The following is a 20,128-nucleotide window of genomic DNA, read 5'->3' on the forward strand; positions in this document are numbered from 1 at the left end:
GCAAAAGGTGGCATCCCTGAATGTTCATTCCACTTCTAGAGTTTATTACAACTTTCTAAATTTTTCCAGCAATATGCTATTGCATATTAATGACACTTTTAATACATAACTCTTCATAGAGCTCTTATATAGTTGAATGGTTAAAATTAGAACTGTTAGTTCCTCTTTAAAACGGTTTAGCTCACCTGCAAAAAAAAGATCTGAGTTTGGCATTTTGTGCCTCATTAAGAGTTGGACATCCATTTGTACAAAATAACACATTTTGATGTACTGGGCACCCATTAGTTGCAAAAACACACCCTAAAAAGTCAACAGATTTGTCTGTATTATAATTGACGCTAACATAGATTGTTCCAGACAGTATTTTTATTGCGAACCAGTAGGCTCGTAATGTAACTTGTGAAACTCTTATTTGTTTGCAGATTTTAAAAAAAACAACTAAAAAAAACCCTGAAAAAATGCTGCTTGTATAAGTATTCAACCCCAGTGCTGTGGAAGCTTCAAGTTTACACAGATGAAAGATATTGCCATAACAATTGTCTTTCAGTTAGCCTCTACCTGTGAATCATAAAAAAGTCAGTTATTACTGATTGTGACAGTATGTTGTATGTATAAAAGGAGCGTATCCATGTAATATTATCTTGTTATATTCTAGTTGTCCTTCAGTGCACTTGGCAAGAAATACAGCTTTCAGCTGAAATGGCCATGTCTACTTACTGTCCCTAATTTAGAAGGACAGTCCCTCTTTTAGACTTAAATTTTCCCTGGTACAATTTATTTCCAAACTGTCCTAAGCACAAGTCTTAGCTGTCCGTCTTTCCCCATTTGAAATGTGTAGCGGTATGAAAGTGTGCTCTGAAATTTTAATACATTCCTGTGATTTTCCATGTTGTTCAAATCGACCACAAGGCATCTTTATAGCGCAACAAGTTGATACGTTTTGTTCTAAAAAACACAAAAAACAAAAACATTACATACTTCTCAGTTTGAGTTAGATACAGAAGACGGCTACTGTATTCTACACATGTACAAATGGGGATGGATAGTCTGCACAAATAAACAGATATTTCCTGTAACCTGAAGATGTAGAAAGAGAAGTCTGTCTGCCTTCTCTCCAAAGCCTCTCTTGTTTGCAGACAAAATGAAATAGAGAAAGAAAAAAAACATGTAATTTTGTTGAATTGATGACTTGGATAAGAATATATGGCCTAAAAGCAGATTGAGTAAAATTAGCTAAACCTTTTTTTAGTGTTACATTTGTAAACAAAGTCTAGATTCCACACTAGCTAAACATTTAGACCACATCGTGAAAAACAGTATGACACGTTTCATTAAAAAATGGTGACAACCAAAAGAAAACTCCCAGCGATGGAAAATACCAAATGCTTTTACAGTTGTAGCAGTGGAGAGGTGTACAATATGTGTAGTATATACTGTACATCCGTTACCTTATTCAACTCATTGATGCTACTATGAAACTAATAGGGATAACATTATTATATTTTAAATGTTTTTCAGTGCAAACATTATACTTGTTTTTGTGTAGATACTGTATCTCCTAACATTGCAAATGACTGAATATACGCTGTTAAAATTACCAAGAGCTAAAAATGAAGATTACAGAAATAGGAGTCATTGCTATTTTATGTTCCAGTGTGTGAGTTGATCAGGATTCTTGCAGCTCCTAAAAATCAGGTATAATTGACCATTTTAGACCCCAACTCTTGTAGCAAGAAATGGATGGCTTGTATACCATGCACACCTCGGTGTGTCATTTCTAGTGGCTAGTATTTCATGTAGACTCCATGGACCTCATTTAGAGTCGGAGGCAAAGTCCGTTTAAGAAGTGTAGGAGTGGGAGTGTGCCGCAGCTTGGTAGGGTATTACCAGTGGCAAGAAACCCCAGTTGCGTCCCACTCTTAATACCTTATGGAGCTGCGAGCAGTTCCTGCAGCTAGCTAACGCTTGTGCCACCTAATTCCTGCCGCACAGTTTTAGCCCTGTTTTGACGTGTGTTGCGTCTGCTCCTCACTGCGACTAGGATGTAATTACATGGTCACGCCTTCACAATTCCGCATTCCTCCCATTCTCTTGTAGTGAGTCGCAAGCTGTCGCAAGTGTTAATTGCGTCCAAGATGCAGGAGGAATTGGAGCTTTCTGCACAGGCGTGGTAGTGTTTTTTTGTTGGATGCGCCTAAAACCGACTTTGCGTCCGACTCTAAATGAGGTCCCATATGTGGTAACTAGTTTGCCAGTCAGACCCCTACTTTGGTAGCTCTTATGCCATACAAAAGAAAGAAAACAACCACTAATTGTATGAGGCACAACCTGGGAATGCCTCATTCAATTAGTAGTTATTTTATTTCCTTTGTACTAAGTAGTCTAATATACTACTAATTACAGTACAGTCATTTAAAAAAATTAAGGACAAATATCATGTGCCTAAAGTTGTTTTAGAGATCAATATCTATCTTGTGCGGTGGGATTTTCTTTATTATATTTTAGCTATTATTCTATGTGGACACCAACTCTAGTGGCTAGTATACCAATTAGATCTCAAAAATGTTGGTTAATGTGTAAGCCATGTAGACACTATGGGCCTGATTTATTAAGGAAAGTGAAGCAAAAAAAAAAAGAGTATCTTTGCACCTTGGAAAAACCATGTTTCATTGGAGGGGGAGCGAAATTTAAAATGTGGGGGCAAATTTATGGTTAGGGTAGGGCATGTCCTAAAATAACCTTAAATGTCAGTGTAAACATAAAGCTATCAAATATTTGTGTGCTACATGAAAAAAACAGCCAGTATGTAACTTATGTGCAAAATAATAAACTAATATACATCCCTTGCATTGTAACATGGTTTTGTCCAGGAGAAAACTTACTCATTTTTTTGACTTACTTTCCTTAATGAATTAGGCCTGTAGTACTTAAATCTGCCAGCAGCAACTATAGCACAAGTTTTAGACAATAGTTCTCTACTAAAGAACATAGAATAGGTATCCTTCCTGCGCTCCTATAGGAAAGGGGGGAGGGATGGGGATTGCAGCCCGATTCTCTTGGGAATACCCACTAAAATTCCCAAAATTACAGTAAATAAAACAGAGATTTGGAATAAGGCGCAATTTGGAAGGTAATGAAATGGACGGGTTTTCTGAGTATCACAAAGTGGATTTCATCAATGGTAACATATATATAGAAATAAAATAAAATAAATGTAGCAAATTGTCCACAGTCACAATATAAAATAAATAAGATCCCAATATACAGTCTTTTCAGGTCATCTGAATACAATTCCAAATGGTCCCTCGATATACTCCCATCCGTTCCTCCCAGGATCCACCATATAGTTCACATATATGCGGAAGACAAGAAGAAACAAGGATTTCCTTGTAGTGTAGTATTCCAATATAGAGTTAAATTGTGCAAATAATAATCAAATGCACCTACATTTGGTAAAGGTAACAATCCACATCAAGGTATCTTTCACAAGCGATAAGACTCCTGCTAACACTCTAACATCACGATCATATATCCATACAGTCCATGGTGCTCAGGTCTCCTGGTGAAGTCTCTGCCCTTCACAGAGACTTCACCAGGAGACCTGAGCACCATGGACTGTATGGATATATGATCGTGATGTTAGAGTGTTAGCAGGAGTCTTATCGCTTGTGAAAGATGAAAGATACCTTGATGTGGATTGTTACCTTTACCAAATGTAAGTGCATTTGATTATTATTTGCACAATTTAACTCTATATTGGAATACTACACTACAAGGAAATCCTTGTTTCTTCTTGTCTTCCGCATATATGTGAACTATATGGTGGATCCTGGGAGGAACGGATGGGAGTATATCGAGGGACCATTTGGAATTGTATTCAGATGACCTGAAAAGACTGTATATTGGGATCTTATTTATTTTATATTGTGACTGTGGACAATTTGCTACATTTATTTTATTTTATTGTATATATATATGTTACCATTGATGAAATCTACTTTGTGATACTCAGAAAACCCGTCCATTTCATTACCTTCCCAATTGCGCCTTATTCCGAATCTCTGTAATATTTCTCTACTGTATGTTTTAAAACATATATTAATGTAAAAATCAGTGTGCGTAGAAACTTCACTTTTAGATCTGTGGTCACAATGTATGGATTGTCTAAATTGTATATTGCGTCTCCTTCTGCTCCTCCCAAATTCAAATTGCAGCACTGATTCCAATATGCTGATAGCTGTATAACTTACGGTTGAATTTAGGAGCCAGGTACTTGTGTATAAAACTTAGTGGAGGCAACATTTGTGTATTGGCTGTACATGTGCAGTTTATTTTCATAGTTTCTCTTTCATATTAGAGTGATTTATAAAATAAAGACAAGGGGCAACATATGCATGTTGTCTGTACATATGTAGTTAATTTATGTTTTCATAAAGTTTCTCTTTCATATTAGTGTTGACGTAGTCAACTAAGTATTTTTTTTCTTGTTCTCAGAAACCACTATTATCCCACCATATTTTCTTCACTTTATCCCATTATTTATTGCCATTCCTGTAGAAGAGACACAAATCTTTTCTCCAGGTGTAAACAATTGAACTAACACGACCCAGCTTTAGGAAATACATTTTCAGCATTCAAGATCTAAACAAAATGGTTGATCATGTAGCAGCCAACAGCTGGAACTAACAGTTACTAGAAATTTTCCAGCAAATTTCCAGATGTATCTACTAATATGAACAGAATAAACATGAATCTAATAGGGTTTCATACATTATATATTATCAGGAAAGATGGAGACTGGCTTGCTGTCATGGACTGTTTAATGTACTATGTGTTAACAGTAAATGACTATTGCTATTATTATAAACAGGTTGGATGGAGTGTTTGAATGCAGAATGATAAAATAGATATTAAATTTGTAGTCAGACATGTAGAAAGAATCATATATATGAAGAAGAAAATTGCAGCTCTCCTCTGCCCCTCGCTCTCATCTCTTGTCTTTTGTTCCCATCTTTGGTATTTTGCTCCCATCTCTGGTCTTTTGCTTATTTCTGCAACTGTTCATTGTTCTTGCGCGAGCAGATTGGGTTTTTGTCAGCAGATGCCAAATTCAATAAATCGCCCAGTGCATATCACTGTGCATTTGCAGCAGGTATCATTAGTTCTGTTAGTGCCCTTGACTCTACTGCTGTTTTGTCCACCTGTTCCCAGCTCTGCTTGTTTCCGGATAACCCCTGCTAGTGAACCTCACTTTTAGTTTGTTTCCTTGCCTTGAACCAGTGCTGCCCTGACAGTCCCTATCAACGATCTTGTCTCAATGTCTGTCACTTGGTCCATCAAGTTGCCTCCTAGTGGGGCAAACCTGGGGTCTGCAACCTGTGAGTGTGCCGGGGCACAGTGCATCACTTTCTCCTGGGGAACCCTGCTGAAAACCAAATACTCATTTATGCTTTGTGCACCAGGTGAGCTTGTGCTAACCGCTAACAGTAAAGTTGATCCACGACCTCCACTTGTAACAATAATAATAATAATAATAATAATAATAATAATAATAATAATATAAAAGCTGTAAAGGTTAACAGAAGGTTCCACAAATCAAAATCAACAGTTATATTTGGGACCAAGTATTCAGATTCTTGAAAATATCTAATTTAATGGTTCTCAACCAGTTTTTTTTGTGACACTTCACTCATAATATTAATGTTTTAAACTTATTAAAATTACAATGTCATATACAATGTGAATAATTAAAAAAGTAATATATAGTACAAATAATAATCACTACATTTTGTTAACTGTCGCTTAAACATATTTCATTCAGGGATGTTTAGGAGGCAATTAAAAATGCCTAGATTGCCCTGAAGCCAAAAAGGGTATTGTCCAGGGAGAAAAAAATTAAACTGCAATCTTATTATTATATCATCCTTTATTTATAAAGTAAATAACCTATTATGTGGTGCTATATAGGGGACTATGGCACAGATTACATAGAATGATATGAAACAGGAGAAGCTCTGCCCAAATGATCTTACAATGTAAAAGGGGTGTGGAACACGTGGTACATAAGGTAGCGGAATAAGAATTGCAGCGGTTGGTGGGGTAAGTGTGTGTGGCTGCTGTAAGGCAGAAGCATTTTCCACAACCAATAATAAAGCAGCCATTGGCAACTGTCACATCTGTGCAGCTACCAATTGTGTGGTATGGTTGGAAAGTGGAGAACCAATGTGACATGGAGACATGAAACATGAACTAGTCATTGGAGAAATTTTAAAACCATCAGCTGCTGACAACCATAACTGTTCTTAACCAATTAGCTTATCTGAGACTCCTTCTTTTACTGGTTCTAGAAAAGGTTGTCTCTTTTGTGCTGTATGGGCAATCTTGTGGTTATCAACCAAATTAGAGTAGCTGTGTTGTTTTTCTTTAGCATCATGATTCTGCTGGAAATAGAGCCAGAACACTTGTTCCCCATATTGGAACTAGGACATTCAACCTTTTATATGTATTCAGCGCCACCATGAGTAATATCGGGCCCAGGTACAGTAACTATTTGCCCCAGAATGAAATGGGCAAGACGCAGGCCTCGATGGCTTGATTAGTCATTTTGCTGCCCCAGCTGCTTGATTATGCAGTCATAACATTGTGCCACGGGGGGCAAGGCCAAAATGATGTGAATCACAACGCCACAGCCTCCATCACTGGCCACTTGACTTCTCCTCTAAGAAAGTAGTGAAGTTGGCAAGTATGTTTTATACATCTCATTGTACTGTCTTCAGTGGTTTTATACATCTTATGAGAATTTTTTACTGTTTATATGCTATTTACAAGGTAAGGCTGGCACATTTTAGCCCGTGGGGCAAGACTCGACTCAGCAGCCTATTATGAACATTTTAAAGGAAAAAAATGCAGGTGGCCCAGGGACCCAGCCCAAGGTAGCTCACTAAGGGACTTGCCTGGGTGGCAGATGCTCCCCTGCCCCCCAGCTCAGCCTGCCCCTGGCTATTTATGTGGTCAAATACCAAGTTACATGAATTGTAGAGTTCTGATGTGCACAAATGGGAATTAATTTACACTGTCTGTTTTATTTTTATGTTTTATATATTTTACGTCTATCATTATCATCATCATCATTTATTTTTATAGCGCCACTGAGTCCGCAGTGCTGTACAGAGAACTCATTCACATCAGTAACTGCCCCATTGGAGCTTACAGTCTAAATTCCCTAACAAACACACACACACACACACACACACACACACACACACACACACAGAAAGAAAGACAGGCAGAGAGAGACTAGGGTCAATTTTGATTGCAGCCAATTAACCTACCAGTATGTTTTTGGAGTGTGGGAGGAAACCAGAGCACCCGGAGGAAACACGGGAGAACATACAAACTCCACACAGATAAGGCCATGGTCAGAAATTGAACTCATGACTCCAGTGCTATGAGGCAGAAGTGCTAACCACTAAGCCACTGTGCTACCCATAGCAACATCTGTCTAGAAATATTGAAGCAGCAAACTTTGTGAAAACCAATACATGTGTCATTCTCAAAACTTTTGGCCATGACTGCTGTAACGAGCCAGTATCTAGTGCCTCCTGGAAAAGGGGTGTGCTCAAGTCTGTCTTTGTTAGAGTCTAATCCTCCCAGGGGTATTTCATCCTTTCATAGGACATGTAACACTTTAACCAAATTTGTACAATATTAACAAAATACAGCCACACCTGCAGTAAATTGTACCAATTTTTTTTGTTTACCAGAAATATCCATTCCCAAAGTGCAATAATTAAAGGAAATGTTATCCTGTGTAGATGTGGTTTCTCAAACTCCTCAGTTTATGTGCTGCTAATCCTTAAAACTGTTTTTATGCTGTTATGAGTTGGAAGCCTTACTGAATCCAGAGCAAATAGTGTTATAGTGCTTGAATTTATATCTAGGTGAGTCTAACTATTAATCATTATCATAATAGTGGTGTCTAAAATGTCAGTGGATAGAAAAATGGTTTAAACAGGGGAAACCAAATAAGCATAGTTCTGTGTGATCAGTATTCAGTTCATATCATGCAATCAACTAATGTGATGCCTATTACTTCAGGTAAAACATCTTAAAATGTCTAACCATTTCTGAAAATATTTATTTTGTTTGTTCTAGGGCAGCAACAGATCACAATATAGATAACACTACAGCTATTTTACGAGAATGGTTAAAGAGTGTTCAAAAATTATACCATTACGTCGAATGGAGGCCAATGGCTGAACCTCAGTAAGTATCGTAATACATTTATAAGTGTGCTTTGGCCAGTATCTGTTTTGAGAGCATTAAGGCTGGTTACCCACTACCATTGAACAAGCACTTTCACTTAAAGTCGGATGTGGTAGTTGTGGGGGTCAATGGGGGATTCCACTAGTTTCACTTGCAGTAAACCCAGGTAATTGGAGTAGGCAATGTCTAATAATTGGTATCAAATGTTAGTGGATATTGCGGCATTGATATCTATGGGTTCCATTTCCATTCCTGTTATCATGCTTTTACTAGTGTTAAAAAACACTCTATTTTATTCCTAGTGGGTAAGGGCTTTGAGAGCTGCGGAAAATGTGGGAAAACATTTGTGATTTACCTGTCAGCATATATGGTCATTTGTATCTCCATATCACTAGCAACAATCTTCTGAAACTGTTCAAGATTTTGGAAAATATTTCTGGACTCTAAGAACCAGCATAGTCACTGTCAAACATCAGACCTTCCAATGCATGGTCCTGGAGCCTCCCGGTGGTGCTAGCTGATGCTGCCCAGCGCCATATTGGATTGCGAGTGCATACCTGTCTTTAAAAGATGTAGTCACATGACCTCCATTACCTCCATTATTCACCATTGTATGCAGAATATTTAAACTTGATCAGAGCATCCATTAGGGGCCATATCTATAGTCTATGTTTAGCCCTACTACGTTGAGCATTTGGCTCTCTGATACTTGGTATCTATATAGTTGTTCCAGCTTCCAGTACCCTCATTTCCAGAGCTCCAGTTTCTCCTCCTATACTTACCTCTGTGTTAGTTCCAGTATTATTTCTATACTCATCTGTATTCTCCAGTTGTTGTTTATTCAGTCACCTTGGATTACATGTGGGCCACATCTGAAAATAGTGAAGACCATACCTAATTGCAAAGGGGGGGGGGGGGGTCACTGGTAAAAAACCTACACCATGTTATACGCCAAAAGCAGATTGACCACATTGGATCCAGTACATTCCATGTGGTTGTAACAGTCACATTTAGTGAAAATAAATCCCAGCCTTACAATTATACTCCCATAAATTTATTGATAAGCACCAGGTTTACTCCAAATCAATACAGATTTGTTATTTTTTTTAACAGTGTTTCAAAATAATTTGAAACAATGAAGAGATCTATTGAAGGTGTATCTTTCAAACTTTTTAAAAAAATTCAAATTGCTAGCAATCACCAAAACACAAGTGGAATTTCCAACAATCTAATCTACAAAGCAGCATTTTTTAGCAATTCTGTTGATTTAAAAACAGGTGAATCCACCACTTATCAATTTAAAAATATTAGAGATACGCCCATTCATTTCAGTATACCAATTTATTACAATGTGTCTGCTACTTGAAATGAATGGGAACATCATTTACTGTATGTAGATGGGAAAACAGCACTTTCTGTGGGGTTTACACTAATAATGAAAAAGTGAGAGAGAAAACGAAAGAAATAATGAGGTGCACTGAAGCTCGCTAAGATGTCACCAATTCAGAGAGTGGGTTCAGAAATAACTTAAAATATAACTTTTATTTAGTCCACTAAAACAGCGAGATATATAAAATATCAAAAGTTAAAACCAATGTATAATTAAAACTAACTGGATGCATGCCTTGTTATATATTAAAAAGGAGAACCATGGATGGATAACCACTATAATAACCCTCCTTCAATTGTATATAGAGTAGTGGAGAAAAATCCTGATACGAAACCAGACAGCCTTTCTATCTGGATAATCATAAACCACCAAACTAAATGATGTTTGGCTATTGTTGTTAATCAAGTGGAGGAACAGCACCCGGCTCAATCAAATTATGGGGGGTGTATTGCTGACTACCTCAACACTGCTCCACTAACTCTGGGCTTAATTGAGCAAATTCACAAGTCCATGGGAAAAACCTCCATTCAAAATTAAAGCAATAGGCAAAAAGCATCCAGTGAAACACCGACGCGCGTTTCGCTGGATATGCTTAGCCACTACACTAATAGACAGATAGGCTAGTTATAAAATAGTCAGACATTTGTTCGCCTTGCTGCAGAGCCGTAACTAGGGTGGTGCAGGCGGTGCCGTCGCCCAGGGTGCAAGCCCAAAGGGGCGCAGCAGCCGCCCACTACCTAGCTCTGTTGTCAGTGATAAGAAAAGCCACTGATAAGAAAAGCCTTTGACTTCCACAGTGGAACGTATGTGCGTTCCAGAGACAGGAATTTTGGCATTTGCGTTCCAAATACCGAACTTCCTGTCTGTGGAATGCAAATGCGTTCCACTGCAGAAGTCAAAGGCACATCTTGACTGAAAGTCTCCGCTGCCATGCCCCGCTGCGTTGTGTCTGCACTCTCCTCTAGTTCTGCTGTTTCTCCTCTCCAGTGTCTGCAGGTCCTCATATGGAGGGTAAATAACATTGTTTTTTGATCTCTCTCTCTCTCTCTCTCTCTCTCCATTCCTACACAATGTGAGCATATTTTTCATCCTTTAAATATAAAAAAAACAAAAAACATTAATTGGTGGAATTCATTACCACATCAGGAGAGTGTGCACATCTCTAGAGCATTACAAAAGTGTTTAGTGAGAAAACATGAACGTATTCAGCATAAAAGCTACACACTTTGTTGACAGCACTCCTGTTATAAAAAATTGATCTTATGTTTCTTAACCAAATAACAGTTTCCTGCTTTTGTTTCTGTTGTCTGGATTGGCCAATCACCCAACACATGCACCTAAGCTGATCATTTTTCCACTACAAATGTTTGCTCTGATTGGTTCAGTCTCATACAATCACACTTTGTTGAAATGTTCACTTTTGGGTTTTTTTCAGTTCAATTAATTTTGTAAAGTAGGCACTTTTTAGAAAGATTTAAACTCAGTCTACAAACGTGTAAAGTAACCACTTAATTAAAGTATTTTGAATATCTATTTATGTGGGGAAAAACTATGCTGCTGGGGTGCTAAGGGGCCATGGGAATACACAAAAAAGTAAGGCCATTTGGAATTCATCTGACAACTCCAGAGGGGTGTTATATGTCCGACTATTCTATAACTTGACTTATAGAATGGAAAACTCCACAGACAGAACTTTTCACATTCCTTATGGAAACAATATTGAAATGAATAAACTTTTAAATTTCAATGCTTGGAGGTGCATAAAAGTTTTTTTTTCATGTCACTGATTTTTAACTTGATTGTCTGAAACCTGTGAAAAGATCTTTGGTGATTTCCAAGATTGATTTACTAAACAGACCCTTCATAGATTCCCCTGTTCTGTGCTAATCACTGACAAATCATCTGATTCAGTAATTTTATGATGATAGTAATGATTTTTTTCTCAGCTTTCGTTATATGGTGATTTATAGCTCTATTTGCATTTAATAGATTCTGCGACTAGGTAATTGATTTGATTTTTATCAGTATTTTTACTAATCAACCTTGAGTAGTTGGCTTCAATATATAATTTGCAGTTGCAGACTGATGGATATGAAAATAATAAAGAGCCATTTTACAAAGCAAGCATGTAACCTCTAATATATTTTTGTTTTGATATATGACACCTTAAAGCAGGGGTGTCCAACCTTTTAGCTTCCCTGGGCCACATTGGCAGACGACGAGTTGGTTTGGGCCGCACATAAGATACACTAACAATAACGATAGCTGATCATCCAAAAAACCATAGAAAACATAGTTAACATATATATATATATGAGAAAAAAAGTGATTATATATATATATATATATATATATATATATATAGATATCACTTTTTTTTCAAATCCTCCCTATACTTACCTTTCAATCGCCCTGTTCAAAAAATCCTCTCTAGTTATTATACTATAATCACTTTTTGTATTGTTTCGATGCAATATCATTTAAGCCAGGCATTGTATATCAGGGTGCCCTGACCAGGCCTGCGGTACCTGACATATACACCACTGTGACCCCAAATTGTGCCCTGTTTTGATAATTACACCACTATGTTAGTTAAGGGATAACAACTTATAATGGGCCAAAGAGAATAATATATAATGCCCCATTAGTATTACAAGTAGAAGTATGTAGCAGGGAGATAAGGTCCATGATGCTCCAGGAACAGGTGACTTTTATTCACTTGTCAGCGTCCCTTGAAATAATAAAAAAAATCCCCCTTAACTTACCTTTTAATCGGCTTGTTCTCCTGTCCTCTTCTCTTCTTTTCTCCAATTCTGTGCTGCTGATTGTTCTTCTCGCGCGGGTGTCTCCTCTGTGCTGCGCTCCGCAATGGATGTTGGGCGTGATGACATCACGCCCAACATTCACTGTGAGCGCCGCACGGAGGAGGAGACAAGGGAGGGAGCCGGAGTACCAGCTGACGTGGCCGCAAGGTAAGTAGTTTCTTTTTTTTTTGCAGGATTTTTTTTTCCATTAAGAGCGCTGCCCCCTTGCCACAACCAAAACTCCTTCTGGGCCACATTTACAGGCGTGCTGGGCCGCATGCGGCCCGCGGGTTGGACAACCCTGCCTTAAAGGGTGAGAAAGGCATACGGCCACTGAGATACATGTATACCATATTAGGTGATAGAAGCAGCACCAGAGCTAGAGGCATTAAATTGTGACTGTACTTTATGTAACTCATTATCATCTTCATCATCTATGTTTATTTGTATGATAGCACAGAGTTTGTGGTGCCTGATATAGTAGTATAGATATGACATGCATGAAAACAGTAAACATAATAACATTTACATGTTTACAGAGAAGAATGTAAATGCATGGATGCAAATAACGAAGCAAACCCCATAGCATACAGAAACAACTCGGCTTAAGACATGACAATTACAAACAAGGACAACAGAGAGTGGACAAACCTTTACCCCCTCCCTCTAGAATGTAAGATCTCGCAGGCAGGGTCCTCTAACACATACTTGCCCACTCTTCCAATATGTGTGGCAGAATCCCCAATTAATGTAGGTCTCCCGGACTCCTGTAAGAGCAGGCAACTCGCCCCGTAACCTGCCCGTCAGAAGCCAAAACAACGTGAAAAATCACAGACATATGTACCATTTGTATGCTACCCATATATATATATATAGACATAGATGTCTATTTTTGTTATATATATATATATATATATATATATATATATATATATATATATATATATATCTGTATACGTGTGTACATTTTATGGATGCATCTCTATGTATATATACACAAGTCCACATGTAGGGATATGTGAGGCATATGACCCAAACCGCACCCCAAATGTTCCGATTAGTCACCTTTCCCTTCCCCCTTCCCCCTTCTTTCCTTATATCTAGTATGTGGCACTCCACTTTCCATGAACTCCATAGCAATATTGTGGTGTCAGTTCACTCAAGTTGCCATGTATATAGGTTATCCCTGGACTCTGACATATATCAGTAACGCATACAATCAGTTTTTTGTATATATGTGTATTTTTGTATATATGTACATTGTAATGTTTTAATTGCCGTTTTTGACTCAATCAACAACTATCAACGCGACAGGACATACTATGTTGAACACTAATCACAAAGAAGCACGTGACTCAGAATGTTTGAATACTCCTGTACAGCGTATATAAGACCCGCCTCCCTCTACACGTATACCACTGCCTTGAAAAGGTCACCTAGGTGACGAAACGCATCGGACTATCACCCACCACTTCCGGTTTGTGCACATCCGGTTGTGGACATTCAGGAAGCGTGCGTTCCACGGTTGGCACGCACGCCGACATTCCGCTCGCCACTCTGTTCCCCAAGCTCATCATTCTCGTGATCCCGTGCATCCTGCATTGAATATTCTTCGCAAGGATTACCTACCTTCCATCTGGACCTCACGCGGACTATATCAGATATCTTGCGGATCATCGCTATATCCCGGATTGGTTCAAGTGCAAGTACAATCACCCTCTTTCTCTTTTCTTTCCCCTTCTGGACATTTTAACCTGCTGGATTACTTGAGACTGTTTCCATATGCAAGTACCAATGTTTCTCTCCTCCTCCCCCTGTTTTGGACACTATTGATTTTTTCTGGACATCTTACATCTCCAGGACTTTTCCGTTAAAGTATTGATCAACCATCTGTCTGTTTCACTATCTCCCAGCATCAGTGGAACATGGCACCTCATTAACCCCCATGATTTATGCTTTAAATTCACATTATGATGTACACATGATGTATATTTGCACCATTGTTTATGTTTTTATGTTCTGTAGTCCATTGACTGCATTACCTAATACCAGTTGATAAAGATAATTTTACCACATTAGGACAATCATCATTATTTCACCATTTATGTATAGCGCAGAATATTATTATATAATAGCCCCAGAACTACCCTAGCATTTAATAAATAGTCCCATCACGCCACTTTAAATGAACAGGCGCACCCCATTACAGAAAAAGCAGTACTCAACCATGTTCTTCTCCCTCCATTTTTCCTGATTCTATCTTCAGTCATTATTCCCTTTCTATACTGCTCTTTCCCAGACTCCTGTTTGTTTAATTTTTGCTAAGTTCTCCCCTCATTGCTTCTTAAGAAATTTCAATATGATGCACCTATCAGTGAGTGATTAAGGATGGTGGCATTGGCAAGGGAACCACAGCCTAGTATTTCTACCAGGTGCCATGCTTAAAACTTGGAGTACTGACCACATAGAAGCCCTGCCCCACCATTACCTTCTTCCAGAGGCAGACTTTTCTGTTTTTTGGGGTGGGAGCAGGACCAGATTAAGGGACACAGGGATCTGGAGCTGAAATTTATGAAGGGCCTATTGTGAACAACATTATGCTGTGGGAGAAGGTGTAGCCAGCAACATGAAGGGCAATGGAGGCTCCTTTATCCTTACACGGTGTACGCACCACTAGCTGGTTCATGCAGCATGCAAGGAAAATGAAGACTGGCAACTGTTCCTCAAGTTTCTGGCTGAGCAAGACAGTCTTCCAAAACCGGGGCTCCATATAAATGGTATCAAACAATATAGACAGGAGACTGCATATAAACATGGTACCCATCATTAGTGAGAAGTAAATGGTGTCAGAATAGACAGGATATTGAACATTGTATCCTCATGAAGAAATAACAGGCATGTATTATAAGTAACACAAAACAGCTATTATACTTTTATGCATAATAAAATAATAAATTAAGGCTGTACTTCACATAGGTTTCTTCCACCCTTTCACCAGGGGAGAGACACAGACTACACACCTGTTCCAGGTACCTGAAACCAGCCGCCATTTCTCTCTGCTTCATACGCATAGGCAAACTGAGGTTTTTTTTCTAGTGCCTGGAAACCCCCCTCCAAGCCTGGGGTAGTGTATAATTGAGGTGGCTGGACACAGCTCTGCTTGAATAAGGGAGAGCTGTGTGCACCTAACAGTAGTGTATGCAGCATTGCCCATGTATATTATGGGGATAGGAAGAGTTGGAGAGCAGCCAAGCACTGTCTAAAATTATAGCCATGCCCCCATGCATGCTTGTCACACCCACTGGCAGCTTGGTGTGGAAACCTCCCTATATAAATCCTGTGTTTGCCCTTGATACACATGTCATTATCTCCTTCTACTCTCCATTACAATGGATCAGTCCGTAGGCCCCACCATACGCGCCATGGAAGGTGCTCAGCAAGGTCCCAGTTACTTTCCTACTCCTTCCTTCTTCCTCCTCCTTCATACTGCTCCTGTCTCCTGTGTCAACATTCCCCAAAGCCAAGATAACACCCTGCAATCACTAAGCTACTGTGAAGGATTATTTGGGTTATCAAGGAGGCAAGGTAATACAAACTAAATCTGTGAATTCAGCTTACTCACATTGCTGCCAGTCAAAATCTCCAGCCTAGATGAGTAATGACAGACCAGTAGCTGCTAGAGGTGAGGAGGCATTTCTGGGGTTCTAGAGTAGGAATTTAGATTAAAAAACAAGGAGGTGGGAGACGGGCTTTGAAACTAATGGTGGTTGGAGAGGGTGTTGGGGGTAGGTGAAAGTGGGAAAGGGGATCGGCAGTAGGGAAAAGTGGGAAAGAGGTATGGGTGTAGGTAATGGAGGAAGAGGAATTTGGGCGTAAAGGAAGGTAGTAAAATGAATTGGGAGAAGGGAGACTAGTGAGCCCCTTCAGAAACATCAAAGCAAAGGCAGTCAATAATTAGGAATGTCCTTAATAGTGAGCTTACGGTAAGACCTACCAGTCAGTAGAGATGTAATTCAAAACTAAAACCGTGCCTTAGTGTAATGTGCTATACCTGTATGATTACGTTTCTTGCAGCAATCAAGCTGCGCACTTGCATCTTTCATGTGGAACGCACAGCAGCTCTTCCGAGTGTGCTAAATGTATGTGAAAGACCATCTGTACGGGTGCCTCCAGTGGACAGTAGCCCCAATTCGTTTGGTCCACACATACTTCTGTGGTGGAGGACATGGTTCAGCAAAGGGCTTTCTGGGTATATGTAATGAGATGACTGGCCCCTCGGGAGAGGCCAGTCACAAGCAAATGGATTAATTACTGGCCTTTTAGTGTCTGGCACGATGCTCCCATGGGCCTATCTGTGATGGGCGGCCTTGGGTTGCAGCCCCTTTTTAATCCAACCCTTGGTGGAAGGTCATGCAGGCTAGCTCTTGTATCCCAGGGTGGGAGGTTGCACAGGTTAGGACGGCTGCGGAGGAGGGGCCGACCCATGTGGAGAAGAGAGAAAATGATCTGTATCCGTTCCTCTGCAGATCCCACTGCAGCTAGTGCTAATGGATGGCCCTGGTGGCATTCTCCCAGACTATCAGTGACTGGGAGCTACCTCATCACAGGAGAAAAAAAAGGAGTGGAGCAGGCATGTCACAGCACGCCCGCTCATCTATCTTGGCCACTTACAACTGATGGCGGCCCTGTGTGCAGCAAACACTAGATAAGCAGGCAGTACAAAGCAATCTCCCACATAGGAAGCTAGCAATAAAAACAAAAAACAAAGAAATAATGCAAAAGTAGCATGCCATGTATTCATTAGAAAAAAACTATTTTGTTAGAGCAATTCAGGATCAGGGAACTGGTGCAAACTGGGTATAAGTTTCCTGCTGGTGAAAGAAAGGATGAAGAGATTAGTCACTTCTCATAACCGTTAGTCAGGTGTAAAGAGAACTAAGATGTATAACTTTGAATTATGCTATATCAATCTTAATAAACTCATAACTAACACACTTTGGGGTATATTTACTAAACGGCGGGTTTGAAAAAGTGGAGATGTTGCCTATAGCAACCAATCATATTCTAGTTATCATTTATTTAGTACATTTTACAAAATGACAGCTAGAATCTGATTGGTTGCTATAGACAACATCTCCACTTTTTCAAACTCGCAGTTTAGTAAATATACCTCTTAGACTATTATACCATCTATGCAGCCACACTGGTTTGCAGTGAATACACACTGGGCCTGATTCATTAAGAAAAGTAAAGCAAAAAAAAAAATGAGTTACTTTGGCAAAACCATGTTATATTGGAGGGGAAGGTAAATTTAAAATGTGGGGACAAATTTATAATTGGGGTAGAGCATCTCCTAGATCAACTCTTAGGACTAGATTTACTAAGCTGCGGGTTTGAAAAAGTGGGGATGTTGCCCATAGCAACCAATCAGATTCTAGCTGTCATTTTGTAGAAAGCACTAAATAAATGAAAGCTAGAATCTGATTGGTTGCTATAGGCAACATCCCCACTTTTTCAAACCCGCAGCTTAGTAAATCTAGCCCTTAATGTTAGCGTAAAATAAAACTATCAAGTATTTGCATTCTACATCAATAAACAGCCAGTATTTTCCTAATGTGCAAAATAATAAACTCATTTGCACCCCTTACATTGCAACATGGTATTGCCAAGGTTCAAAGGTACTCATTTATTTCCTTTACTTTCCTTAATGAATCAGGCCCACTGTGTTTTCACCATGCAATGCATCAGTGGACTGTACAATCATCTGACAAAAGCCATTCCTCATTATTATATTGTTTGCTTGTGCTGCATACAATATAACAATTACTGCTTTGTATTTATTTCCTGGCTGGCCCAAAATAGACTGATATTGATGTAACATACTATTTCTAAAGTGCCACTCTACTTTTTTCTATTCTTTGAATATTGTATTCATCTGCACATGATGGCAATTACAGAAAAAAACCACTATAGTCTATAGAGAGTGTTCCATGGTGTAAGATATCAGCATTTGTATATTACTAGTACACTATATATGTACCCAAACCACTTTAACAAATGTTCTTATGTAATGGACAGACTTATTCTTCATAGGAAAAAATGTACTGTTAACTATGATTAGCCAAAAGCAAACTATGAAACAACAGAAACATACATCATTATCTTTCTGTTTTCTTTTCTTAGATACTATTCTGATGAATTTGGACCAAAACACTGGCCAACATCCAGATTCGCCCATATGATGAAGCTTCGTCAGGCTGCGTTGCGGACTGCAAGGGAGAAGTGGTCTGATTATATCTTTGTAAGGGGAAAAGTATTATTCCTGCCAAGAATATAAATGTTTCAAAAACACAAATATCTTGGTTAGATTTAGTTTTCATTCTGAGACAAATATTATTCAGATCTACCACAGAAGTTGTCCTTCTTCACAATGATCCTGTACTAATGTGATATTGTATATGAACTTTGTCTGTATATGAACTTTTTCTGAATTTAAGGTAAAATATGTGTAAACCAAACAAGTACAATATTTTAAGGCATACTTGGAATATATGGGACATACTACAAGAGTTAATTAGCTTTCTAATATTTTATAGTTCTATAGGTAACCTTTTTATGCTATTTTATTCTTTTTTTTTTATCCAGTACATAGATGCAGACAACTTTCTTACTAATCCTCAAACATTAAATCTGCTGATTGAAGAAAACAAAACAATTGTAGCCCCAATGCTGGAATCGCGAACACTATACTCAAATTTCTGGTGTGGTATGACACCTCAGGCAAGTATTAAAAATCATCTTAAATGAATATTAGTCCCAAAATGAATAAATCATGTATTTTGTTTCCTGTTGAAATTCTGTATCAGCCCTCATGTTAGAATTCCCCGGGACTGTTCCTCTAGTCAAAGCAAGTACAGTTTTAGGTCAGCTTTCCATACCGAGGGTTATAGAGAGGACAAGGACTTATAAATTGTGAATGGAAGAAGGGATTTCACCATCAGTGTAGGAAGGGGTTCTTTATCGTTTTACGCTTCACATGAGATGGTGATGACAAATTCACTAAAATTGATTGGATTACTTTCTACAATTAGTGGTATCTGTAGCTACAATTAGTAGAGGACAGGGGTGTAACTACAATAGGTGCAGGGAGTGCAGCTGCTTTGGGGTCCTCAGCCTTCCCTGTCAAACCCCATGTTTATATGGGAGAGGTTCACCATTGGCCAGTACATGGGGACTTTACACCATTTTGCTATGGGGCCCACACATATCTAGTTATGGCCCTGGTAGAGGACACTATGCAGGTGATTGATTCAGGGAATGTATCTGATTGACATGTTTGGTGTCCAGAAGGAAATATTTTCCTGTCACACTGAAGGTTTTGTTTTGCTTTCAAATGGATTAACACAATTAGAATTTATGAGAGGGCCTAGCTAAGGAGCTGTTCCACAATTGTATATCACAATTTGGTCTTGGGGCAATGTTTCATCAAGGTTCATAGCTAGTGATTAACTTTATATTAAATTCACTTTCCACTCAAAGCAATTTTTCTTTTGTGTGGAATTTGTTAAACAAAAGATATGCATACACTCCAGCCAGCTGTCCTTGGCAGCAATTCAACTCCTTACTTCTGTGGTCTGCATGTCATGGCAGAATTAAATGTCCCCTACTT

General features: G+C 38.8%; 1 protein-coding gene across 1 annotated transcript in view; it reads left to right on the top strand.

Annotated features, from left to right (window-relative positions):
* The window catches only part of COLGALT2 (collagen beta(1-O)galactosyltransferase 2), a 109,531-nt gene that overhangs the window by 46,744 nt on the left and 42,659 nt on the right, over positions 1-20,128 (top strand). The window contains exons 2-4 of the mRNA XM_075182669.1: positions 8,155-8,265; positions 18,643-18,760; positions 19,105-19,239. Of these exons, the coding sequence (XP_075038770.1) occupies positions 8,155-8,265; positions 18,643-18,760; positions 19,105-19,239 (364 nt within the window). The remainder of the gene's footprint in view (positions 1-8,154; positions 8,266-18,642; positions 18,761-19,104; positions 19,240-20,128) is intronic.

This window comes from Mixophyes fleayi, chromosome 8, assembly GCF_038048845.1.
Source record: "Mixophyes fleayi isolate aMixFle1 chromosome 8, aMixFle1.hap1, whole genome shotgun sequence".
NCBI lineage: Eukaryota > Metazoa > Chordata > Amphibia > Anura > Limnodynastidae > Mixophyes > Mixophyes fleayi.